Source organism: Telopea speciosissima, chromosome 2 (genome assembly GCF_018873765.1).
Source record: "Telopea speciosissima isolate NSW1024214 ecotype Mountain lineage chromosome 2, Tspe_v1, whole genome shotgun sequence".
Taxonomy (NCBI): domain Eukaryota; kingdom Viridiplantae; phylum Streptophyta; class Magnoliopsida; order Proteales; family Proteaceae; genus Telopea; species Telopea speciosissima.
The window spans coordinates 45838134-45865781 of record NC_057917.1 but is presented as its reverse complement, the minus strand read 5'-3'; the positions used below and the strand labels follow the sequence as shown (position 1 = coordinate 45865781).

At 40.4% G+C, this 27648-nt stretch overlaps 1 protein-coding gene across 2 annotated transcripts; it reads left to right on the top strand.

The window, feature by feature from the left end:
• The first annotated feature begins 4263 nt into the window (after window positions 1-4263).
• LOC122649760 (5-methyltetrahydropteroyltriglutamate--homocysteine methyltransferase-like) lies at window positions 4264-25782 on the top strand. Of its 2 annotated transcripts, XM_043843001.1 has the most exons (14): window positions 4264-4269; window positions 10995-11005; window positions 20287-20301; window positions 21290-21643; window positions 21751-21838; window positions 22412-22539; window positions 22638-23029; window positions 23122-23285; window positions 23653-23733; window positions 23838-24004; window positions 24097-24202; window positions 24480-24730; window positions 24821-25022; window positions 25123-25782. In XM_043843001.1, the coding sequence occupies exons 4-14, from the start codon at window positions 21294-21296 to the stop codon at window positions 25489-25491; spliced, it is 2298 nt and encodes a 765-aa protein (XP_043698936.1). In that variant the 5' UTR covers window positions 4264-4269; window positions 10995-11005; window positions 20287-20301; window positions 21290-21293; the 3' UTR covers window positions 25492-25782. The 2 variants fall into 2 exon arrangements, with proteins under 2 accessions (XP_043698936.1, XP_043698935.1); XM_043843000.1 differs by lacking the exons at window positions 4264-4269; window positions 10995-11005 and having other exon boundaries at window positions 20147-20301.
• Window positions 25783-27648: the final 1866 nt, after the last annotated feature.

The window sequence follows — 27648 nt, the reverse complement described above, 5'->3', positions numbered from 1 at the left end:
GGGTCCTAGGCACCGGAGTAGTGGTGCTGTTGCCCCCCGCTTGTACAGTACCCCATCTAGGACGGTGTACTTTGCAGCTCTCATCCTGATCTTCCTTGCCTCGGCCTTATCTTCTGGTAAGACATCGTTCTGGAGGTAGTTGAGTAGAGGGTCCATCCAGCTAGGTCCCTCCTCGATTTTGTTAACCTGCTTTTCCTTATTCGTTGGCTCATGCAGGATCTCAACATAGACTGCGCTAGCCAAATTTCGGAGTTCCTCATTGGCTAGCCTGGATAGGGCATCGGCGGCGGCGTTCTCATCCCTGGGAACTCGAACCATCTCGAACTTCACGAAACCCTCGATCAATGCTTGAGCACGTGCTAGGTATGATGCCATCCTATCATCTTTTGCCTCATACTCTCCATTCACCTGATTCACCACGAGCTGGGAGTCGCTCCGGGTGGATAGGTGTGTGACTTGGATGGCTCTGGCCACCCGGAGTCCAGCTAGTAATGCCTCGTATTCTGCTTCATTATTGGATGCTTGGAAGGTGAATCGGAGAGCATATTGGATACGAAATCCCTCAGGGCTGGTTAATATGAGACCAGCGCCGCTTCCCGCCGCATTACTCGACCCGTCCATGAACATGTCCCACGATCCGTGATCCTTCTCTTCGGGCTCCCCTATTTTTGATTCGATCTCAAACAGGGTACACTCTGCAATGAAATCTGCAAGAGCCTGGCCTTTGATGGCTGTCCTTGGTTGGAACCTGATGTTATGCTCACTTAACTCCACCGCCCATGCTATCAATCGCCCGGAGACGTCCGGCTTGTGCAGTATCTTCTTCAGGGGTAGGTTTGTGAGGACTATGATGGTATGGGCTTGGAAGTATGGTCGTAGCTTCCTGACTGCAATTACCAATGCATAAGCTACCTTCTCGATCCTAGTGTACCTGGTCTCTGCATCGATCAGAACATGGCTGACGTACTAGATGGGCCTCTGGACTTTGTCTTCTTCCTTCAGCAGTATTGCGCTGACCGCGACAGGGGTGGCGGTCAGGTAGAGTTGCAACTCTTCGTTAGGTTCTGGTCGCCCAAGCAGTGGTGGGCTCTCTAGGTACTCCTTCAATTCTCCGAACGCCTTCTGGCACTCTTCTGTCCATGTGAAATCTTTAGGGCTTCGAAGGTTCTTCAACGTTTTAAAGAATGGTAAGCACTTATCACCGGATCGTGACACGAACCTGGAAAGGGCAGCGACCCTTCCATTCAACCTTTGCACTTCCCTGACCTTCCGAGGAGGTGCCATCTCTTGGATGGCCTTGATCTTGGATGGGTTGGCTTCTATTCCACGGACTGAGACCATGAACCCCAGGAATTTTTTGGACGTTACACCGAAGGCGCACTTTGCAGGGTTTAACTTCTCGACCTCCTCCTTGATTGCTGCTTGTCAGTCGAGGGCGAAGTTACACCGCTTCTGTTGAACGAGCTTCCTGGTTGGGTCGACATGTAGTCAGTGTTCCGCTATGGAACGTGGTATTCCTGGCATGTCGGAGGTCGACCATGCGAAGACATCCATGTTCGCTTGGAGGAGGTGTCCAAGCCCTTCTTTCTGTTCCTTGCTTAGCAGCGAGCCGACCTGAACGACCTTGGAGGGGTCATCCCGACTGAGGGGCCATAGGATGAGGTCTTCCACTGGCCTTCCCCTTCTCTCTGTCAGTTCATCTCTCTGGTCACTGACCATGCTCTCTAGGCAGAGTGCCATTCCATGGGTGTTACCATTGTTCTTTTTCATGAAGGTGGCGTAGCACTCCCTTGCTTTCTTCTGATCTCCTCGGACTTCGCCTACCCCATTCTCGGTGGGGAACTTCATCTTCAGGTGAAGTGGTGATATGACTCCTCTAAGGGCTGTCAGTGATGGTCGCCCTAAGAGGCCGTTGAAGGATACCACGGATTTGACTACCATGAAATTCACCATGATGGTTACTTGTTGAGGGTGTACCCCGAAGGTGACGGGTAGCTCTATGGTACCTCTGATGGAGGCGATGGCACCTGAGAATCCATGGAGATAAGTGGGTCTAGTTTGAGCTGGTCGTCCCCGAACCCGAACTGTCGATAGACGTCCAAGGAGAGTACGTCAACAGATGCCCCTGTGTCTATCAGTACCCTGTGTACAGGTCGGTTGGCTACCTCCACCTGTACTACCAGGGCATCTTCATGCGGGAAGTTTAGTCCTTCTAGGTCTTCATCCGAGAAGGAGATCACCGCCTCGGTCCTGGCTATCTTGCTTGGCTTCTCTGCCACTCCCACGAACCTGGCATGAGCTTTAGCTTTTCTGGTGGACTCTTGCCCCGGTCCTCCAAGTATGGTGAGGATAGGAGGTCCCTTGGTGCCACTAGGTTCTGTTGCATCTCTCCGCTCTTCTGGGCGGTCTCTCTCTCGATCTGTTCTTCTTTCTTCTCGTCTCAGTTCCACTCTATCTCCGTCGTGACCTCTATCTCCTTGGCCTAAGCGGTTTTCACGTCTCCCCTTCACATACTTGTTCAAGCTTCCTGCTCTTACAAGTTATTCTATCTCTCTCTTCAATTGATAGCACTTCTCTGTGTCGTGCCCATTCTCTTTATGAAAGAGATAATATTTCTTAGGGTTTCGCTTCTCTGGTCCTGCTAGCATGGACCGTGGCCAATGGAGTAGGTCACGGTCCTGGATCTGCATGAGTATCTGGGACCTGGTGGTGTTCAGTGGTGTGAACTCAGGGGTGCTTGCCCTCTCACTTCTCTCTGGGCGGCGGTCTATCCTCCTAGATGGGCGGTCGCTCTTCTCTTGTCAACACTCTGTCCTCGACCTCTTACCCTCTTTGCGGTCATCAGGTGTTGACCTCTTGTTGTCCTGTGGCTTGGCCTCGATTATTTTCGTTCTAGCTTGTAGTAGCTCGACCATATTTGCAAACTCGTTGCACCGCTCCAGGAGCTCTTTCATAGTCCTGGTCTCATGACATGCCAGGTCCTTGATCAAGTCCAGGTCCCTAATACCTCTTGCTAGGGCTGCATGCTGTGTCTGGTCATCCAAGTCTCAAACCTCCAGGGACTCCTTGGTGAACCTGGTAACGTATTCCCTGAGAGATTCCCCAGGGTTCTATACCACATTTAGTAGATTGATGGTGGTCTTCTTCTGCTTGACGCTGCTTTGGAAATGGGTGACGAACTGTTCGCATAGCTTTGCGAATGAGCATATAGATCTCGGTCGTAGCCTGAAGAACCATGATGTGGCTGCTCCCTTGAGGGATGCAGGGAATGCCCGACAGGAGACCATGTCCGACCCACCATACAGCGTCATCATGCCATTAAAGTAGTTGATGTGGTCATTAGGGTCAGTGGTACCACTATAGAGTTCAAAGGTGGGTAGTCGAAACCTGGAAGGTAGTGTGGCTGACATGATCTCTGTCGAGAATGGGTGTTGTCCAGGTATGGAATGTGTCTCGCCTTTGGTCTGCTTCTTCAACGCTTCCAGCTTCTCATCCAGGTCACGGAGTCTTTGATCGAGCTCCTCGTCTCGTGTCTGTCCCTCACGCATGGCCAAACGTTCGCTGCGACCACGTTCACGCTCTCTCCTGGATTTCCCCTCCCGCCTTGACTGTTGGCGGGATGGTGAATGGTCATGCCGTGATGAACCCTATCGTGAAGGTGAGGGGCTTTCTTCTCTGTAGGTCCAGCTTCGTCGTGGTATGTGACCTTCTTCAAGTCGTCCGTCGAACACAGACCTCCAGACCGATCTCTGCGGGCTAGACACCCTCGCCCTGGGTGTTGGCGTCCTCCCACGTTCTGATCGTGGCGAGAGGTCTCTTGTTCTCCTAGGATGCTGGGAAGGCTCCCCCCGCTGCGGAGTGGGGGTTGCCCGTTGCGCAAGTCTCTCTGATCTCACGCCCCTGGGAGATGATCTCCTAGGGTTCGGCTCTTGTCGAGGTACGAACTACACCCTTGCTGATGGTGAAGTCCTTCGACGTTGAGACGTCGCACGCTGCGTCAAGTATTCTCGAAAGAGTCGTTGTTCATCGAGGATCTGTCGTTGCAGGTCGTTGATCTGACCCACAGTGGCTGGAGCATTGGGGTCAGGTATCACCTCCACCACCACATCGTCTGCCTCATCATTGTTGGGCTCGTCGACCACGAACTGGTCATTAAGGGGGATCTCTTCCTCCAGAGGGACATGGTCCTGGTCATTGACTCTGCAGTGAGAGCACTCTGGGGTGGTGATCCATTCCTTGCTCCGTTGTTGGTGGTGGTAGTCTTCCTTCGTGCCATTGAATGAATATGGAAGAGAGCTAGTAGCTGTAATGGCTAGCGTTGTTCCCACAGACGGCGCCAATCTGTTGCGTCAAGAAATCGTCGAGCGGTCCTGTAAGTGCCGTCACCTGCAAGTGCACCAAGGGGTCAACAGAGAGAACCGGTGTGGTTCCGGCCTAGGGCTCTCCGAAGCCAAAGTTAGATCTCCTGACGCAAATAGATGAATAGTGATTATTCAGTATGAGTTTAGATGTCCCCTGATGGGGTTGTGCACCTTGCCTTTTATAGTAGTGTATGGCGGTGTGGAGAGTCCCAGTTTGATGGTGATTGTGCTATTGGGTGGATAGAGGCCCTGGGTAATAGGGCTCTATCCTGATTGACCATCTCCCCGCGGGAGGGAGTGTCCTAGTGGTATCAAGATCCTTGGTGGATAGATACCCGCGTGTGGTGATAACGTCATTGGTGCTTGAATCCGTCTGGGTGACGTGACTTCTTAGCGGTGGCCTAGAGTCCTGGTGGTGACATGAGTCTGTAGCGATACGATCGGGTCATAGGTGAGTAGCCCCCACCTCACGTCTGTGCCCACGATGCTGTGCCTGGGTGCAGGCCGCGCCTGGGTGAGGCCGCGCCTGGGTGTGTGGCCCCGCCTGGGTGGGGCCGCGCCTGGGTGAGAGGCCGCCAGGGTGTGGCCCCGCCTAGGTGAGGCCGTGCCCGAGTGGTGGTCGCGCCTGGGTGAGGCCGCGCCTGGGTGAGGCCACGCCTGGGTGCTGGCCGCACCCGGGTTCTGGGACCCCGGTTCGTTCCCCTTGGTTCTGGAGCGGGTCGCCCTGTGACACGTGGCGGCCGTTGATTGGCCCGGTGAATATTGGATGTATCAGTACCCTAAGTAGCTAACGGTGTTAAAACATTAGTTCAAAAGATGATATTACCCTTCTTCTTCTAGTTTTCTAACTTCTTTTTTTTTTTCTCTTTCTTTTCTTCTACATTCAAAACCCATCGATTAAAACCACCATAGGCAAGCAGATCGATATAAAACTGATAGTTTAACAGGAATTTCAACTGCAAACTCTATTTAGTAGAATATAAAGAGCACGACAGAGATTCCAAAGACCACATAAGAGAGAACAATGGCAGGCCCGACTTCAGATTTCTCTTGGAGACCGGTGAGAACAAAGATTCCGACACCGATGACGGCACCAATGCCAAACTAGATGAGATCCCACCATGAGAGGTTCTTCTTCACTTGCACCTGCATCTCCCATCTCCTCTATAGTTTTAAAACTAAGATTCTCCAACTTCAATAGTTAATTTTCTTAGGTTAGAACTTGGGCACGTCTGTGTGTATAATAATCAACTTGATCTAATGCCCTTTGACCTTTTCCTTTCTCCTATTTTATTTCGCAATAACTATATTTGATTGAATAGTCCTTTAAGCTACCAATTTTGTGCTTATTAACTCATCAACAAGAATGTAATCTAATTTGAACAGATCAAGATGACAAGCTTAGATTGTGCTAGTGTTTGGTATTTTTACTTTTAACCCAAACAATTGATTTGGTTTTTAATTAATCTGACCCAGTTCCTGTTTACTGATTCAGGATTGGTATTTTCAATTTCAAACTCAAATTGGGTTTCTAATAATCTGTGGATTCCATTCACCATTTCATGATAGTTGTTGCTATTGAAAACCAAGACTTCTTATATATTTTATATAGAGGTTGTTAAGCCATTATTAGAAGAGGTTCTTATATCAGAACCCATTTGATTTATGAGGCCAAATGAACCATTTGATTTATTAGGCCAAGTGGTCTGCACCTGCACCTGCATCTCCCATCTCCATGAGTTGTGAGACGTTCTTCTTCCTCTTCCAGATTCCAGATTCCATACCTCTTCCTCTCTATTTCTTCTTCCCATCTCCATCTCCATTAACCAAAAATTCCAGCATCACTTTGACCTTTCCACTTTCCAAAACCCATTGACCGAACCCTTTCATCTTCTCCATTTCTTCTTCTTCTGATTTTCTAACTTTTTTTTTTTCTTCTCTTCTACATCCAAAACCTTGAGGTATGAAGTCACCTAGCTCCACCTTGAGGTATGCAAAGGATCCACCTGTGTAACAATGTAAATTAGAGAGGAAGAGGTATAGAATCTGGAATTTGGAAGAAGACCATCTTGCAGAGGGGTTTTTAGGGGAAGAAGATGAAAAAGGGGTTTGTAGTTGAAGAGGGAAAAATTGGAATAAAATTATATTAAGGGTAATATGGGGTTTTTAGAAAATTTGTAAATGTCCACGTCATCACTTAATGGCATTTTTTAATGATTAGGGTATGGTTGATAGAATCTTTCAAAAGTAGGGAGGGCATTATCATTATTCAAAACTTGGGGATAGGTGTTGGGATTTTCAAATAATTATGTGGGACTTTTAGTCCAACATCGGTTATGGATAAAGTTTTCTTTTGGCTTATATGTGATAATGGTCTTTTATCACATGTTATGTTTAGAAAAGACTCTACAGTGTACTTGTGAGGACGGTGATCGTCCGAACGCGTACGAGTGTGTGAGACGCAATGTGGCGCTTTGATGATGCACTTTATACTGGGTCGCAATGAGGCACCTTAATCTTTTCTAGGTCGCAAATCTATGGACCAGTGCAATGGTTAGGTTCCAACCATTGGATCAATGTCTGATTAAAGGGGTTCTTAGGATCCGACTGTTGGATCGGTGACTGGTCAAAGGGGGTGCAACTCTTGGAACAATATTGAGCCCAGTGGTTTGACCCATACGAACAGCCAAGTCCAAGCTCATAAATAGCCCACGAGTTCTGTCATTCAGACATAATAATTCTTATAGTTTCAAGGTGATTACTGTCTCTGCAAAACAGTAATCAAGTCCAGGCCTGTTTTATCTTGGGAGATAGATTTGCTGTAACCCAGTGCAGTAGTAAGGGTGCAAATACTGTCTAAAGGACAGAGTATTATAGTTCAACTCAGGTAGCCTCACCCTTCTCTCCTTTTTTATTTCAGATTTTTAACAATCCTAAGACAATATTTGATCAATGGAGGAGACAACAATAATGAAGATACCTAGGAATGAGATCACCAAACTGGACAAGTTTGATGGTTCGTTCTTCAAGCTTTGGAAAGGGAAGATGTATTTCTTCCTCAGTGCTTTGAACATTGCTCATGTTTTACATGAAGAAAATCCAGTATATTGACAAACACCGATGGAGAACTTCAAGTGGAGAAACACTGGTACAAATCAAGCAACGCCAGAAGTGGGAACAAGACGATTGCATGTGCAAATGTTACATTCTCAATGGACTGTCGAACTCATTGTATGATGTGTACGAGACCAAATTTGTAGAGAGCACATCAGATGAACTATGAAAGAATCTCAACGAGAAGTACAAAATTGAAGATGCTAGTAACACGAAGTTTCTTGTGAGTAAGTTATTTGATTACAGAATGGTAGGAGATAAGTCCATTATTTCACAAACTTATGAGTTGCAAGGTCTCATGAATCAAATCATCTTTGAGGGTCATTCGCTTGACGCACCTTTCCAAGTATCTTCTATTATTTCTAAATTACCTCTTGCTTGGAAAGATTATCGAAAAGAGTTGAAACAAAAAAAGGATGCAATGAGTATGCAAGAGTTGATCAAGTATATCGAAGTTGAAGAGAATTCTCGTAAATTGGACAAACTTAAATTGGAACAAAAATCTCCAAAGGCTCATTTATAGAAAATGATCTTCTAAGGGCAAAAGAGAAAGTATGATCGAAAAGGATCTATTTCGGATAAAAAGAAGGCTAGTATTACTAACCCTAAGCGGCACGCTGAAAATACGAAAAAGTCAATCATTTCAAGAAACAGAGTGTACAGTTTATCTCAAGGAGAAGCAACAAAAGAACCAAACTAATATGGTTGACAATGATGATTGGGCTGCTATAATATCTAAAGTATATATAGTTAGTGATGGTGATGAATGGTGGATCGATTCCGGTGCAATCAAATACATTGCCAAGAACAAAAACTTGTTCAAGGTTTATGAACCTATAGCAAATGGACAAGATCTCTTTATGGAAAATTCTTCAATTGTTAAGGTCATAGGAAAATGCCAGTAATCTCACATCCGGAATGAAGCTTACTTTGAATGATGTGCTTCATGCTCCTGATATTAGGAAGAATCTAATGTCTGTAAGCTTGCTTAACAAACATAGATTTAAAACCCTGTTTGAGTCAGGGAACATCATAGTGTCAAAAGGGGGAATTTATGTTGGGAAAGGTTATGCATCGAATGTCATGTATAAGTTTAATATGATTAATGAAAATTCATCTTTTGCTTACATTGTTCCTACTTTTGATACTTGGCATTCTAGACTTGGGCATGTTATTTATAAGTGCAAGAGAAATATGGTTAAATTAGAATTAATACCGGAATGCATTTTTTTTAGTCCAGACAAATGTTCTGTATGCATCAAGTCTAAAATTGCTAGGAAATCTTTTAAGAAAGTAAAAATGAATACTCAACTCTTAGAATTAGTACATTCTGACTTGTGTGAGTTAGAAGGTATTCTAACTAGAGGTGGTAAAAGATATTTCATCACTTGTATAGATGATTGTTCAAAATATATATATGTATACTTATTAAGGACTAAATTTGAGGCTTTAGATAAATTCAAAAACTACAAAGCTGAAGTGAAAAATCAGTTAAATCGTAAAATTAAAATCTTATGAACTTATAGAGGAAGGGAATACTTCTCTATTGATGATTTTTGTGAAGTTTATAGAATTATCCATCAAACAACGACACCCTATAATCATCAACAAAATGGAATAACAGAAAGGAAAAATAGGACTCTAACAGAAATGGTGAATAACCCTTTTACTTACTTCTGACTTATCTAAGAATTTATGGAGAGAAGCATTAATGATTGCTTGTCATATACTTAATCAATTAATAAACTTGTTATACACCAAATAGATGTTAAAACTGCTTTTCTAAATGAAAATTTAGAAAAAGTTTACATACAACAATTTGAAGGATTTGTTTTGAAAGACCAACAAAATAAAATTTATAAACTAGAAAAATTTTTATATGGTCTAAAACAAGCCCCTAAGCATTGGCATAATAAATTTGACTAAAAGGTTGTAGCAAATAGATTTAGAATAAATGAATATAATAAGTGTGTTTCTTCTAAATTCAAAAATGGACATAGTGTTTTAATATATTTATATGCTGATGATATGTTAATCTTTGATACTGTAGACACCTGATTTTTGTCACCCTCCCTGGCGATGATGACACACGGAGTACTGACAATCTCTGTCTCAGACACGCAAAAAAGTAAAAATAAAGAGAAAGAATAAAATCCTAAAGGGGAAGGTAAAAAAAAGGAAAACAAAAGAAGAAATAAATCTAAAAAGGGAATGGGTAAAACAGTAAATTTCTAAACCCTAAAGAGGATGGGGGAGGATTAAAAAAGAATGAGATATTGTTTGAGAGGGTAAAATAGGAAAAATGTCTAAAACCCTAAAGAGGAAAAGGGTAAAATGGGAAAGAATACTCCTTAAAAAAGATACGTAAATCTAAAAGTGAGAGGGTAAAATGGGAAAACATGTTCAAACCTTAAGAAGGAATTGGTAAAACAGTAAAATCCTAAACCCTAAAAGGGGGTGGGGGTGGGGAGGGCTTTAAAAAAGAAAAGAAGGATGAGTCATCAAGCAGCCGTCATTGTCCAAGGGGAGGAGAGAGAGAGAGGAGAGAAAAAACGGAGGGAGGATTGCTAAAAAAGGAAAGAACGAAAAAAAGAGAGGGGAGGGAAGGAAAAAAGAAAAGTGAGAGGGCTCTTCGTCATGCTGAGGAGAGAGAAAGAGCAGTGAGAGAAAAGGAGAGACAGAGGGGAAGGAAGGAAGGAAAAAAGAAAAGTGAGAGGGCTCTTCGTCATGCTGAGGAGTAAAACCAGAGAGAGTGAGAAATAAAAAAAAAAAGAGAGAGTTATAAGGGGAAGGAGAGAAAACACAGAAAAGAAGATAAAGAGAGTGAAAACAGAGAGAAAAGGAGCGTGGCAGAAAGGAAAAAGAAGGAGCGTTGCAGAGAGAAAGAAAGAGAAGACAGAATGAGAGACTAGAGAGAGGATTGAAGAAAACGAAAATGGAGTCTGGAACTGAGATAGCTAGCCGAGAACTCCTCTGAGTCAGGGAAGAAAGACCCACCGGTGGCGGCAGCACCGTGGATTCTCTCTGCTTCTTGTCCTATTTCTTGATTTCTCTTCATTAATTTTATCTCTTCTTTTATTTCTGGAATCCACCGAGCCATTGTTCTTTTATTTTGATTTGTTGTTTTTAAAATCCAAAATACCCCCACCATCCCATCTCCATCTCCCATTCTTCATTTTGATTTCAAAAGGTTCATCCGGATCTTCCTCCCTTATTTTGATTTTCTTCCAAAATTACCTCTACTCTCCATCTCAACCGACCTACTACCTTCTTCTATTTTTCTTATCATCCTGTTTAGTTTCTTTTAAATCAGACAATCCATATCTGATTTTCCCATCACCACCGATTCCATTTTAGTCCTCTTACGGTCTCTGTTTTCTGCACTTTGCACCAATTCTATCTTCCCATTTTCTGAAACCCATCTTCGAGAGTGGCAGTGATGCTGATGCGATGACAATGAACTACAGCACCAAATAAGCTCGGTGAGCCTGGTCTGCAACGTCCATGGGGTGAAAGGAGTTACTGTTGCTGTGGTGATTCATGCTGCTTTCTTCTTTTCATTTCATTTCGTTCATTTTGTTTGTCATGTTTGTTTCTCTTTGAGAGATTTGTAAATAACTCCCTTCCCCCATTTTATTTCCCCAACTTGTAATAATCCCTGCCCTCTCTGGTTCGTGACCATCACAAGCTGCTGATTGCATTAGGAGCTCCAAGAAGACCCCTCAGGTGAAATTCTGCCCATATTCATTTTGCTTTATTTCATTTTAATTCATATATGCTGTTTTGCTCCAATCTCTGCTATTTTGTCTATTCATGTCAAGTGCATATTGTGATTATTGTTTGATTGAATGTAAGATGTCGCCATGTCCCGATCCCTCTACCATTCTGCCCATTCTGAATGCTATGGTTCCATATCATTTCTTTGCAATGTTTGATGTCGGATCCCCTACTCTTTGTTTTTGATTATTTTTGTGTTTTCGGTACAAGCGAAATAGCATGAACCTTGGGTGTGAAAGTCTTGGAAATTCTGCCATTAGTTTTTGATATTTGAATCAGGGTTGGGTATTGCTTGATATGGGCCTTTGGGCTAAACCAATTCGGTTTTTAATTGGGTTAGAAAATGTGAGTTTCAGATTCCAAAATTGGCATGTCTTGATTTTGGCTAAATTTGGGTCCATTTTGATGCCCATCTATTAAAGATTAATTTCAGATTTGAACCGGCCCGTTAGAAATGGGCATGGATTTTTGGGCAATGGCCCGTGTGTTATAAATTGGGCTTGGGCTTGAAATTATGAGACTTGAATTTGATTTAGTTGGGATTTTGGGTATGGGCTGTATTTCCAATTTGGGCCCATTTTGTTTGGGGCCATTTGGCTTTGGCTTTGGCTTTAGTTTGGGCATCGGCCAATCAGCCAAGATTGGGCCGTGAGTGGAGAGGCTATAACCCACACTTGGGTTTGAGTGCATGTTACCGTCTACAGTGGGATCTCGGGGTTGTATCACTCGATGCCTTTTGGTCGGCCTTAGAATTGGAACGTGTGAGAAGGAGTGAGAATGCCCATCTAGTGGCCTAAGTGGAAACGCTATACGTTGAGATCTTGGGGGACGTGGATGTACGCTCTTTGAGACGGGAGTTGGGCTAGCCCGTCATCTAGCTCGCGGATGTTTAGTAATTCTTTTGTCGCTTACGTGACATGATTAGGATAAGATTTGCGTGTGTTTTAATTGTGTGAATTCCATGCATGCCATGTCTAGCCAAATTAGAGTAATTTAGCTATATATTGCATGTGCTAATGTGATTAGATTGTATATATTTACCTTGTTTTATCAGTTTAATTGTTTGTTATGTCGATTTGATTATTTTTACACCGTAGGATAGAATAACATAGAAATTTGGTATGGGATTGCAAGTATTATGCTTAGAGACCTAGTATAGGACAAGTGCCTTGAAACTAGGATTGTATTAGTGAGCAACAATGGTCAAAGCAAATGATGACCGGCTTCAGTCGGGCGGACTGGGTGCCTAACACCTTCCCAGTCCGTAACCTGACACTTACCCAATGATTTGGGTAGACCACAACCTTATCCATTGAGTCATTAGTCTTTCCCTAGTGGGGAATATTTATGGGTCTTAGATCCTTTCTAGGTGGCGGCTTCCTATTGACCCATTTGCCCTCTAAGGAGGGATCGAGGATCTTGGTTTAAGTTTCACCAGCGAGATCCTGTTCGCATCGTCGAGAACCAACCCCTTGTCGGGGGAATTTGGATTTTTCGGAATCCATGGTTCCTACAGATACTAATTCAAGCATTGTATTGGAGACAAAGGTTTTCTTATCTTCATGTTTTGATATGAAAGATATGGGTGAAACAAACGTAATTTTGGGAATCAAAATTGTTAGATCCTCTGATTCTATGTCTTTAACACAGTCTCATTATATAAAAAAAAATATTAAAGAAATTCAACCATGAGGATTGTAAACCAGTTGCTATCCCATATGATCATTCTGTCCAATTGTCTTCTAATGAAGGAAAATCTGTATCTCGATTGGAATACTCTAGTATCATTGGTAACTTAATGTATATCATACAGTACACTTGTCCTGATATAGTTTTTACAGTTAGTGTTTTGAGTAGGTTTACTCATAACCCTGAACAAATTTAATGAAATTCAGTTTCTAGAGTACTTAAATACTTAAAAGACATAATGAATTATGCATTAAGTTATAAGAATTTTTTCGCAATACTAGAAGGATACACAGATGCAAATGAATCAAAGTCCACAAGTGGTTGGATATTTACCTTGGGTGGAGGATCAATTGCTTGGAAATCCAAGAAACAAACTTTGGTTTCATATTTAACTATGGAATCTAAATTTATTGCTTTAGCAATAGCAATTAAGGAAGCAGAATGGCTTAGGGACCTATTAACAGAGATTCTTCTATGACCTAAGCCAATGTTTACAATATCAATATCTTGTGATAATGAAACAATATTATCGCAAGTTTTTAATAAAGTTTACAATGGAAAGTCAAGGCATATCAGTTTAAGATATGGCTATGTAAGAGAACAACTCGTCAAAAGAGTTGTGACTATTAGTTATATAAAGTCAAAGAAAAATTGGCTGATCCCTTTACAAAAGGGCCTAAGTAAGGATGTGGTATGGAAGACTTCTAGGGAGATGAGTTTAAAGTTTTTAAATGAGAGGTAACCTGTAAAAGTGAAAACCAACTAGACACTAGACCATTCGCTAGTTAACTAGTTCAACGAAAAAATATTTGTAGTAATAACCGGTTATGCACTTAACTAGTAGAGATAGAATTTTTTGTCATCTCAAGGTAGTGCATATTTGTATGGAGAAACTAATAGAAGGTAGGATCAATCCTTTGTCCTATAGAAAATGCAAGTCATAAATTTGTATTTTATTAGATTCACCTATATAAGTGCAGGAAGTGGGACTGCTTCTATGAGATTCAAAGCTTGTCTATAAGGCGCTTATGAAAACCTAAGATGAAAGCACAAAATCATAAATGTGCGGGTATTATTGAAACTATGTTCAAGTACATCATATGTCTCATATATTAGATTTGTTGCTATAAAATTCTAAGTTCAAGGCTATGGCTACTTTGATTTTGATAAGTAATGATGTATTCTGACAACATGAAAGTTCAAGTCGAAAGACACCTTTATGCAAGTATGGTTTAAAGATACCGAGAGGTTATAGGCTGAGACTCAATTATTTTAAAAATTAAAAAAAATTATTGAAAATTTTAAATAATTATGTGGGACATCGGTTATGGAGAAAGTTTTCTTTTGGTTTATATGCGATAATGGTCTTTTATCAACTGTTATGTTTAGAACAGATTATATGGTGCACTTGCGAGGGTGGTGATCGTCCGAGCGTGTACACGTACGTGAGGTGCAATGTGACGCTTTGATGGCGCACTTTGCACTTGGTTACAATGAGGCGCCTTAATCTTTTCTGGGTCATAGGTTTGTGGACCAGTGCAATGGTTAGGTCCCAACCATTGGATCGGTGTTTGATCAAAGGGGTGCTTAGGATCTGACCGTTGGATCGGTGACTAGTCAAAGGGGGGTGCAACCCTTGGAACAACGTTGAGCCCAGTGGTTGTGACCCATACAAACAGCCAGGTCCAAGCCCATAAATAACCTGAGTTCTGTCATTCAGAAATAACAATTCTTATAGTTTCAAGGTGATTACAGTCTCTGCAAAACAATAATCAAGTCCAGGCCTGTTTTATCTTGGGAGATAGATTTGCTGTAACCCAGTGTAGTAGTATGGGTGCAAATACTGTCTTAAGGATAGAGCGTTCTCATTTGACTCAGTCAGCCTCACCGTTCTCTCCTTTTTTATCTCAGATTTTTAACAGTTGGGTTTGATATTATCGATACTTAGAGGCGAGGGAGATGATATTTCCCCATGTAACAATGATACGATGCCTCCAAGTCCAAGTATGAGAAGGGAGAAAAGTAGGAAATGCTTTTAAAGAGTTAGCTTATATTCTTGCTGCCAAAGAGGTGAATTTAAGGCATCCACAACATAGTAAAGAAGTAACAAAAGACAATGTCATCAATCGCTTTAGGACAATTAAGAAAACCTTCAGAAATCTGCTTATTTGTATAGAGCAAAGTGGGTTTAGTTTTGACCATATGGAGAAGAAATTGAAGGTAGAAGACCAAATATGGTATCCTTTTGCTGCCAAAGTATGGGTTTTAATTATTAATTGCATAAGTATTGATTTAATTTTTCGGCTCATTGAGATTAATATAACAATTACATTTGTTATAGAAAGTAAGAGAATTTATGAAGTTGAGAAACATGTCTTGGCATCTATTCAAACAACTTAAAGAAGTTGTGGGTGAAGATCATGCCACAGGAGAATTTTCTCATTCGAATAGAGATCCCTTACGCCAAACAAAAGATAATGGAATGACTTCTGAAGAATTTGCGTCATACATCCACCAAATAGGTCACATGGAGATTGGTGACACAAGTAGCAATGAAGGGTTAAACACCCAAGTCCCAATGTCCACATCTCAAGTTGGAGAGGGGAGTAGAGCTGGTGCATCACATGACGTGCCTCAAGAGAGAAAGAGAGTAAAAGGTAGCATTGGGTGATCAAATATCTGTTGTCGCTACCTCCATAGACCTTTTGGCGACTGTGGTCTAAGAGAGACATTGTTTATTTATTTCTAAATTATTGTTGGATGCCATACAAAGAAGTAGATGTTTTTAGTGAAGATACACTTGACCACATCTTTGAGTTCCTCAAAACAGTAAGGATAGACAATTACACATAAAAAAACAATTATAACAATCACATATTAATATTATAATTAATTAATCTAATCCTATTAGATTAGATTTGATGGATACACATCAAACGTCTAAATTGATGAAACTCTGAATCTCTTCTCAACTTTATTAACTGAGGTTGGAGAATATTTAGTACAATACTCTATGACATGTACAATAAACAAGAACCACTGAGACACATGGACTACAGAAAGATGCTCCTACTGCACTATGTAATCAATTGAGTGGTCCTACTTCTTTACACGCCCCCTCAAGCACAGCGGGTCCATGACCACAAGCTTGGCTTGAAGTTGGTAAAAAATGTGAATGTGGCAAACTCTTAGTCAATACATCAGTCACCTGATCCATAGTAGAGATAAAAAGCAAATAATAAGACGCTTGGAAGCGACCAACTCACGAACATAATGAAAGTCTCTCGAGATGCTTGGTGCGAGAGTGAAAAAATAGGATTCGCCGTCAGGTAAGTGGTGCCAACATTATCACACCATATCGTTGGTGGATGAGGAAGAAACACACCAAGTTCACCCACTAAAGAGCGTATCCATACAAGCTCAGTTGTTGTGGTAGCGACAACATGAGATTCGGCCTCCATGGAGGAGCGGGAAACAGTCCGCTGTTTATGTGAACACCAAGACACAAGATGAGAACCAAAAAAAGATGGAGTACCCCATGGTGGAGCGCCAATCATCGGGGCAGCCCGCCCAATCAACATCTGAAAAAGCCGTGAGAACAGTAGTATTTTGCTGACCAAAGAACAAACCATAACATGTGGTACCGTGTAAATAACGTAGAATCCGTTTGATGACAGCTCAATGAACATCGATCGAAGCATGCATAAATTGGGCCGCATAGCTTACCGAAGGTGCCATCAACATAACCTAGAAGTTTATGACCATGCAGAAGGGGAATGAACTATGCTTGCCAGAGAAGGTAATTCGTTGCAGTGAGTTTCAGAGGAAGAGAAGGAGAAACATTGAGTGAGACAGGTTAAGCCATGGAGGCAATGGAAGGAGCAGTAGAGTGAATTCTAGAAATAACAGAGGACATGGAACACGCAGGAAAGAAGAAAAATTAGTAACTCGCAGGAAAGTTGGCTCTGATACAATGTAGAAACTCTGAATCTCTTCTCAACTTTATTAACTAAGATTGGAGAATATATAGTATAATACTGTATGACATATACAATAAACAAGAACCACTGAGACACGTGGACTAATAGAAAGATGCTCTTACTGGACTACGTAACCAACTCAGTGGTCCTACTCATTTACATAAATATCCAACAAAAAACAATATATAGAGATCATTCTATTGATACTCTATATCTCTTTCATTGTAATTAGAGGTTTTTCTTCTCTTAAGCACTTAACAATTAAAGAGAATGTGTTTTAAAATTGTTGGTAGATCCAAAAGCCAATGCATCTAAGATGCTGTAATGGGTTCTTAATCAAGTTTCATGTTTCATTGATTAAGAATTTAAAAGGAAGAGGATTCCCTAAAAAACAGCATGAATCATGCAAGAACACATCAATAGGGTTAGGATTTTCGCCTTTCATAAGGTGGGGAGATCATTTCCTACCCCTCTGTAAGTGGGCGCAGGGCCACGCTGCCTCTCATATTTTTTTTTCATTTATTTATAAAATAAGTGCCAATATTTCAGAATCCAGGTTCATATTAAAATCTCAGCACTTTTTCCTCTTTTTAACTCTCCACCGAAGACACTGATTAACACTCGTTCAATTGCCAGCTTTGAAAAGGAAGGATGAAGAAATATCATAAACTCACGCATAAGTTAAGATTTTTCTTTTGGGTAAATTACACATCACCCTTTGATTTTTAAATGAAACTCAGATCATCCCTTGGTTTTTGAAAAAACTCAATCACCCTTTGGTTTAGACCCCAATATGATAAATTAATCCTTACCGTTAGTTTTATGCTGTTAAGTAATGATGTTAGTCAATTAAATAAATTTAAAATCCTAAACTACCCTTGATCAATGTTGAAGATGAAGGAAGGGAAGTATTGTAAATTTAATTCTAATGTTTTAGTACAAGGATAAAATAGTCCTTTCACACCAATAACTAATAGTAGATTAACACCATTACCGTAGAGGGGGTGATTTTATTTATTTAAAAAACCAAGAGTGATCTGAGTTTCATTTGAAAATCAGAGGGTGAAATATAATTTATCTTTTTTTATAAAATTTTTGTAATACGAGGTAAGATAAGAAACCGAAGAATAAAAGAGAAAAAAAATAAACATAAAAGAAAGGTGTCGGTCTAACGAAACCTACTTTTGCCCAACATACGTAGAGAGGACTTGACTCACAAGACAAATTGATGGAGCCCACTCCACCTACTCACCCAACAACCAGGAGTAAGAAGTCAAAATGTCATAGTGAATGGGCATTTTCGTCATTACACAATGAATGTGATCCCAATAGTTTTTCTAAGGATAAAATATCTGTAATCTCACGTCTTGATGCGAGAAATGATGTCGCACCACGGCACCACGGCACCACTATTGGACCCACCAACTTCGGCCACCAACTCCACGAACCTAAAACCCCTAGAGACAAACACTTGAAACCAAATCGAAACCAAATCGATATAACTCAATAATCCACCCAAAATTCATTGAAAGAGAAATTTTTCATAATTTTACGTAGAGATGTAAACACATTGAATTTGGTCGGATAGTAGCATTATCATATTCGTATCTGATTATATTCGGGCGGATTCGAATAATATCCTATTGATTTTCGGATAGTATTTTTTGAATACAGGTTCTCCTAAATGGATATGAATACGGATCGAATACGATTTTTCGACTATCCATTGACATATTTACCGTTTTTATGATGACAGTTAGTATTGAGACTTGAGAGTTCAGTAACTACCCTTTCTTCTACTCTTCTTAGTCTTTTATTCTCTTACGTTTTTTACTTTTGATTTTTTAATAGATATGTAATTACGTGTATCACATTGCATAAAACAATATATATAAATCAATAGCAAATCTAGAAAAAAAATCACATTATCTTAACTTATTAATTTATAAAAATAAAATAACAAAATTCAATAAGGTAACATAAAAGGATAGACAAACACAGAGTTATATTTTAGATATTTTATAACCGTTGGACTGCTAAACGAATCAGATAATAATCGATCGGATAAGGAGATTATCATATTCGTATCCGATTAGTTTTAGACGAATTTGAATTCTCCTATACTAATACGAACGCGGATCGAATACGGATTTACGAATATCCATTTACATCCCTAATTTTACGTACATATATATGTCAATCTGAACCCAAAACGAAAAACCAATCGGATAAAAAACTGATAAGAACCCAAAATTGAATCGATCAATTGACACCCCTTGTTTTAGTCTTTAGATTAGATTAATTCAATCCATCCCTATTGAAAATCTAATGAAGGAGTGTCAACTCGATCAGGCCATGTTGGTTTCTATCAAATTTAATCAGTCCCTTCCAATTTAAGGAGTCTTTCATCGTTTCCATTTGTTTAGATAATCAGATCTTTTAGGTTAGGGAATGGATACGTTTCTATTCAGTTGATCGATTACTGATTTATAATTAGACTTAAAGTAATCAGCTATAATCGAGCTTTGAACAAACTAATTGACTAATTGAACTAAAAAAAATTGTTAATCGGGCTATAAATGATTGATTATCAATCAGTTATAGTATTCAATTGATCATAGTTGGGCGACCATTGTGTCACTACTATGGTTCTAGTGCACGGTATACCAATATGGTATCAAAACAAATTGGTTGTATCAGACAAAATTATCCCTAAATCTCCTTAAAAATAAGTTTTTTGACCATTTTATCTCTTGTCCATACCATATCATCGATATGATATCGACATAGCATCGATTGGGATCGGCTACATGCAAAACCAGTGCATTTAGTAATCAATCGTGTTCAGGGTAGGCATACCATTACATGTCAACTTTTGACAGAAAAATTATCATCTCAATTTGCCTGTTCGTCAATTTCCTCAATTCCTCTACTAAAGGGAGGTGGACCTTACTCGGACAATGTATTCAGGCACGTGTCAGATGATCATTTCCACCTTCTATTAGATGGAATTGTGAAAATTGAGGTGCACGTAAATTGAGAGGATAAAAATTCGGATAAAGATCCTTTTTGACACCCCTTGTGGTTTGGTTTGGAGCAATTGTAGGCAGCCGAAAAATATCTCAAATAAAATAATAAGAAATCATGGTAGAGTAGTTGGTAACTACGGGAAGGAAAAAGAGGGAAATTAAAAGAAAAAGGAAAAAAAAAGGAGAATAACGTCACAGAGGACAGGCTTCAATGCACTACCTTAGATCTACCACCACCCCACGGTTGGCTATATATAGCATCAACAAACGTCTCTCCCTTCGCCCGCTCCCTTCGCTTCACTTGTTCTTCATAGCCACTACTTTGCGTAGAACCAGTCAATCTCCGCAAAGGTACGCTCATTTCGTGCGTTGTCTTTCTTTTTCTCTATTAGGGTTTCTTTTGTAGTTCTTCTTAAGGTCAAACTGATCTCGATCTACGCTCTCAATCTATGTTTTGTGGTTCATTTTTTTTTTAAATTTTGGTGATCTGAGGCAGTTCTACTGGTTAAGTTCGATCAAGGTCTGTGATTTTGCTCTATAGATCTGTTTGCTTCTGTGTGTTTTCTTGTGATTAGTTCGTCGCTATTAGAGAACATAATTGGTAAAACATGAAATCATTTCTAAAATCAGATCCTTGGATTTCTACTCCATTGCTGTCTAATTCTCTACGTATTCGTGGCCGATGTGTTTTCCCGATCTCTTCAATTGTTTTGAATATCCGATTCCCAAGTTTAATAATTCAGAGTAGTGGACTACCTAGATCTGATACTGGATCTGTGTTTTCCTCTGGATCTAGTATTAGGTAATTTTTACCGAGTTTTGGTAGTCTCAGTGAATGGATGTAATAGTGTTTCCCAATCAGGTTTCACGTTTCTCTTCGATTTTCAGATATTAGAGTTTCTTGACTCAACGACTTAGATCTGCATTCTATGAGTTTCTATAGTAAATTTACAGATAGTTAACCAAAGTGCATGTGCATATCCTGTTCTTCCTTTTGTTTCTGCGAGTTTCTATGGTAAATTTCCGCTGATTTGAATCTTTTTAGAAAATCTGCAAATTGATCCGCCACCTTTAATCCCTTTTCCTTCAAAATTTTTTTTCTTATATTTGTCTAAATGCCATTAGTTTAATGTGGTTACTGTTTCTTTTTAATAATTTAAATTGTCCTTTTGATTTTCTGCTTTTGCACCTAGAGATTCTGGTCACTGTTTCTTTTTAATAATTTAAAGTGTCTTGTTAATTTTCTGCTTTTGTATCTATAGTTTTTGTTCCTTACTTTGTGTACCTGTTGAAATCAGAATCTGATAACACTCTGTTTTGGCTGCATCTGATAATCCAGTATAATGGCGTCTCACATTGTTGGATATCCCCGCATGGGGCCGAAAAGAGAGCTTAAATTTGCTTTAGAATCTTTCTGGGATGGGAAGAGCAGTGCAGATGATTTGCAGAAGGTGTCTTCTGATCTCAGGGCATCCATCTGGAAACAGATGGCTGATGCTGGAATTAAGTACATCCCCAGCAACACCTTCTCGCACTATGATCAGATGCTTGACGCCACCGCAATGCTTGGGGCTGTTCCCCCTAGATATGGTTGGACTGGTGGTGAGATTGAGTTTGGCACCTACTTCTCTATGGCCAGAGGGAATGCCTCTGTTCCTGCTATGGAAATGACCAAGTGGTTCGACACCAACTAGTAAGTGACTACTTCCCTCTGCATTAAAAGCTTGACCATTTAAAAGAGTTTGTACTTTACATTGATCATTTATTGAACTATCTTAATGTGTCTTCTCTCCATTGCAGCCATTATATTGTTCCTGAATTGGGACCAGACACAAAATTCACTTGTGCTTCTCACAAGGCTGTTAATGAATACAAAGAGGCCAAGGCGGTATGTATTGGTCTAGTATTTCTTGCTTACTGCTCATCAGGTCTGCAACTCATTTAGTATTATGAGGAGTCAAAAAAAGAAAATATAAACACTATGCTTCATTCAATCAATAAAAAGGTCTTGAAAAGTACGTACCGTAGGGAATCTGATACACTCTCTCTTCCTGTAAACTTCCCTTTTTCTATTGTTATGGGATTGACCACTGGGTGGATGTTGATATACATATGATTAGGTCTTCCTTTCTCTCTGCTTAGTGTGATATGAACTCTTGCCCATGAGAAACGGTTGGAGAGATATATGACACTTGAGCCATCTAATATGATTTTTTGGAGGGTGGGGGTGTAGATGAAGGAATGGACCCAATCTGACGATGACAACTTTGTTCTAGATTTTCCTTAATACCTTGTTATTTCCTTGCCAAAATGTGCTTGATATACATTAATAAGTTCTTAAAATAGGAACAAATTGGCAGAATTTTTTTGTAGGTTGGACCCATTGAACTGTAGAGTTGTCACATTCTGCTGATGCTATTTTTATTAATATTTTCGATGTGCCCCTATTTTCTTCCTGCAGCTTGGAGTTGATACTGTTCCAGTCCTCATTGGTCCTGTTTCCTACTTGCTGCTATCAAAACCAGCCAAGGGTGTCGAGAAAACTTTCTCTCTTCTTTCCCTACTTGACAAGATTATTCCAGTCTACAAGTAAGGACTTGAAACTTGTCTACAGATGGAATTGCTTGATTCTTCACTCATGCAGGTTCTTCCAATTGTGGTTGTATTAATGATTGAATCTTGTGTAGGGAGGTCGTGACTGAATTGAAGGCAGCTGGTGCTTCCTGGATTCAGTTTGATGAACCCACCCTTGTGTTGGATCTTGAATCTCACAAATTGGAAGCATTCACTAAGACCTACTCTGAGCTAGAATCATCTCTATCTGGTCTGAATGTTCTCATCGAGACTTACTTTGCTGATGTTCCTGCTGATGCGTACAAAACTCTCACTTCTTTGAAGGCTGTTACTGGCTTTGGGTTTGACCTTGTTCGTGGAACAAAGACCCTTGATTTGATCAAGGGTGAATTCCCTTCTGGCAAATACCTCTTTGCTGGAGTGATTGATGGAAGGAACATTTGGGCTGATAATCTTGCTGAATCTCTCAGTACCTTGCAGACCCTTGAGGGCATTGTGGGTAAAGGTAGTCATCAATCTTGAATCCGTATGTGATCTATTGCCCAAATTTATTATATGTCAGAGTTGATTTATGCTACCTGGTGTTTTTGTACGCAGACAAGCTTGTCGTCTCCACTTCATGCTCACTTCTCCACACTGCTGTTGACCTTGTAAATGAGCCTAAGCTGGACAAAGAAATCAAGTCATGGCTTGCATTCGCTGCACAGAAGGTAGTTGAAGTGAATGCCTTGGCCCAGGCATTGGCTGGACAGAAGGATGAGGTAACTTCTTTCTTCATCCATATTCCAGAAGTGTTGGAGTCAAATAGTTACACATTGTAATCACTATATAGGAGTCAATTGTAAGATTGATCTTGGAAATGGGAGCCATTGCTGTAAGGGTTTCATTTTTTGTATGATTGTCTTGTCAAAATGGATATTTGTTCTTAGCTTAGACACTAGAGTGAATGTAATACAATCCAGCCAAATTGATTAAACTTGGAGTCAGTTTATTTAATTGAGTTTATGAACATTGGAGGAGACTTAAATAGCATCTTTCCATGTAACCTACTACCTCTTTAAATACAAATTTAAATAAACATACAGAAATTATCCAAGTTTCTCACTGCATTGTCACACCCATCTCCAGGCATTCTTCTCTGATAATGCTGCTGCTCTGGCTTCAAGAAAGTCCTCCCCAAGGGTGACAAATGACGCTGTTCAAAAGGCTGTAAGTGCATTAATAAATTTAGTTCTAATCCTTTCTATCACAGTGCTCTGAATGAAATCTTTTTTTGTACTCATTGATGTGTGCTGGTATATTTCCTTGCACAGGCTGCTGCCTTGAAGGGCTCTGATCACCGCCGTGCTACAAATGTGGGTGCCAGACTGGATGCTCAGCAGAAGAAGCTGAACCTTCCAATCCTTCCCACCACAACCATTGGGTCTTTCCCACAGACCATGGAACTTAGAAAGGTTCGCCGTGAGTACAAAGCTAAGAAGTGAGTGGTCTATAATAAGAAATGTCGTTAGCTGCCATTTAAAAATTTACTTTGTTCACTGTTTTACACCTCTTATGTTCTGCCCATTACAGGGTCTCTGAGGATGAATACGTTAAGGCCATCAAGGAGGAAATCAGCAAGGTAGTTAAGCTCCAGGAGGAGCTTGACATTGACGTCTTGGTCCATGGGGAGCCTGAGGTGAGCTTGTTATTAGCGACATACTATGCTGAGAAGCATTTTAGGCATTATTTATGTTTTTAGGCTTTGTTTGGTATGCATTCTTGGAATAGATTTTGGGTCTAGAGCGCATTGTGAAACAAGAAAATAGAGAAGAATCGGGATTTAGACTGCGTTCTAGACTAGAATCTTTTCCCAGAATGCATACAAAACACAGCCAAAGGTTGGGTGCAATCTTATAGTTAGTTGAGGACATGGAAATGGTGCTCTAATTGTTTGTCATTTCTACCAAATGTAGAGAAACGATATGGTTGAGTACTTTGGAGAGCAGTTATCTGGTTTTGCCTTCACTGCCAATGGTTGGGTCCAATCTTATGGGTCCCGATGTGTCAAGCCACCTATCATCTATGGTGATGTCAGCCGTCCCAAGGCCATGACTGTGTTCTGGTCCTCAATGGCTCAGAGCATGACCAAACGCCCAATGAAGGGTATGCTCACGGGCCCTGTCTGCATTCTCAACTGGTCCTTTGTCAGAAACGACCAACCCAGGTAAAAACATAAGATCCAATTAACTTGCTCTCTTCTTGACTTGTATGGGTTTCAGTGGCAAGTTTTAACATATTTCATGTTTATTCTCAGATTTGAGACCTGCTATCAGATTGCTTTGGCCATCAAAGATGAGGTTGAAGACCTTGAGAAGGCTGGTATTAATATCATCCAGATTGACGAGGCTGCTTTGAGAGAGGGTTTACCTCTTAGGAAGTCTGAGCAGGCTTTCTACTTGGAATGGGCAGTTCACTCCTTCAGGATCACCAACTGCGGTGTTCAAGACACCACACAGGTAATTTATCTTCACTGCTTGGTGGTTTATCAATTTTATGTGTACCCATTTGGTTAAAGCTAATATTTTTTTTTTTGTTTTCTTTCCATGTCTTCGATAGATCCATACCCACATGTGCTACTCCAACTTCAACGATATCATCCACTCCATCATTGACATGGATGCAGATGTGATCACAATTGAGAACTCCCGATCAGATGAGAAGCTCCTCTCAGTCTTCCGTGAGGGAGTTAAGTATGGTGCCGGTATTGGACCTGGCGTATATGACATCCACTCCCCCAGAATCCCATCCCTTGAGGAGATTGCTGACCGGATCAACAAGATGCTTGCTGTGCTTGAGACCAACATCCTATGGGTTAACCCAGACTGTGGGCTTAAGACCCGCAAGTATGCCGAGGTCAAGCCTGCCCTCAGCCACATGGTTGAAGCTGCAAAGCTCCTCCGCACCCAGCTGGCCAGTGCCAAGTGAAATGAAGATACTTTGAACTGAATTTGGCTGGTGCGTTACTCGGCAAATCTCATTAGTGTTCGAGAAATGTTTTCTTTCCATGTGCTCAAATAACTCCCGGGCTTGTATTACAAAGTAGTATCAAGTATTTTAGATCTTCCCAGGGCACATGATGTCTGCGCTGTCGGCAATTTTTTTCCGCATTTTGGTTTTTAAATTTCTCTTTTTGAAGGGTTTGTATTATCTATTACTTGGAAGGCCAATGAGGACCCTAGTGTATCTCAACCAATGGAAATTTAGAAAACTATTAGTACCTCTCTCTCTCTCTCTGTGTGTGTGTGTGTGTCTGTGCATGTGTCTGTGTTACTAATTTTCTGCCATAATTGTGGAGAATTTCAAGTTAAAGATGCATTGGTAAAACTATCCTTATTGCATAATAAAGGTTCACGTATCACCACTGTCCAAAAATCGGAACTGTTCCTAATTTTGGATAGGGTTTTCTTTTGCACCACTATGGAGAGAACGAGTTTGGTTCACCATTATTTTGTTTACCCACACTCGAACAGGCAGTTTTGTAAATTAATTTTTTTTTAAATTCTCTATATAGGCACCCTCTCCGTCACCACCGTCGGCTGCCCCACCTCTCTCTCCTTCACACAGCCTCCACTCAGTAATCCCATCTGCAATCCTTCCCTCAACGACGTCTACCTCTCCCAAAAGCTTCCTGCAGTTTCATGAAACTAGTTTTTCCGGGGAGCAACAAAGTAATGTTCCTACTGGGATGGAGGCTGGGAAAACTGCCTACAAACCATCCATCTTCCAGCATACCACTTCCCGCACCCTATCTTTCCCCACCGTTGGCCACATCTCCTATCTTTGCACCTTGGAAACAACCATCTTCCATTATATGTGATATAACATATTTACCCATATTCTTACATATTGTCCAAAGTTAGAAACAAGGTGTTTGAGTTAAAATAATATCGCAAGCATACGGGTCAATCGTAGTTACGGGTTGAACAATATGTCACTCTATTTAACTAACTTAAAAGTAGTACAAAGTGAACCAAATTAAAGTGTTAAATTAAACTAATCAAACTAATGAAAATTAATGCATCCTAACTCATAAGCATCTAACAAAATTAAGGGATTAAGTTGGTGTCCTAACACATGAGCATCTAACCTATCAAACTAACGTAAATTGGAAGGAATAACAAAAACGCAGCCACATTTCATAATCACATAAAAAGAAATAAGGGAATAAAAGTGCATCCACATACCACAACCATATAAAAAAATTAAAAAAAAATAGAGGGAGAAGAAGAAGAAGATAGAGAGAGAGAATGAGATTAAGGGTTTAGAGAATGAGATACATTGATGTGCTTGAACCGGATTGAACTTGCTTGCATGAATACTTGAATAAACTTATCATGGCTTCCTCTTCTAAATCTCCAAGTCTTGTCGTCAACATAGGAACTTAGAATATGAAGCTTTAAACTAAAATTATTTCAACCATATTGAAGATATTTAAGCAAAACCTATTACAACCATTAAACTAGACTTATGAAATCAAAACTAAGAACTTGAAAGAACTAATCTTATGAAATCAAAACTAAAAATTAGAAAGAACTAATCTTATGCTAAAAATTAGAAAGTCAAAAATCACAATTTAGAAGGAAAAAAAGAAAAGAAATTTCACTAAGTGAATGAACAACATTACAAAAGAGAGGGTAGGGGTATTTATAGGGGGAAGAGAGGAGAAGAGAGAAGAGGGAAGTGTAGGAGAAATATTCCCTAAGAAAGAGAATATTCTCTTCTCCTTCCTATTTTACAATGCCTTGAATCCCAAGAAAAAAAAGAAAAAATAGAAAGAGGGAGAGAAGAGAATATTATTTACATAAACCTTCTATTTTTAGAAAAGTAAATTTCTAATTCTAACTTGTGCTTCTTTTTCTTTGTAGATATCTTCTCCAAGCAATAAAATCAAAGCATCTTTGATTTTTCAACCTTCCATAGATGAGAAAATATATTTCAAAATAAATCTATCCCAAGTGAAGTTCCAGGAGTGCCCTTAAAAAGTTGGAGGAGAGAGAGAGAGTGATGACTAGGATTCCACTCATAATTATTGAAATGCCAAATCTGTCCTTCAAAAAACGTGAAGCATGGGGTGGTTATATA

Bases quoted from the DNA above. Each gene is read 5' to 3' on its own strand.
- LOC122649760 (XM_043843000.1), top strand. From the start codon at position 20,162: ATGCACTACCTTAGATCTACCACCACCCCACGGTTGGCTATATATAGC. The intron at 23,030-23,121 runs GTAGTCATCAAT...TTTTGTACGCAG, and splicing joins TGAGGGCATTGTGGGTAAAG to ACAAGCTTGTCGTCTCCACT. The intron at 24,203-24,479 runs GTGAGCTTGTTA...TACCAAATGTAG, and splicing joins TGGTCCATGGGGAGCCTGAG to AGAAACGATATGGTTGAGTA.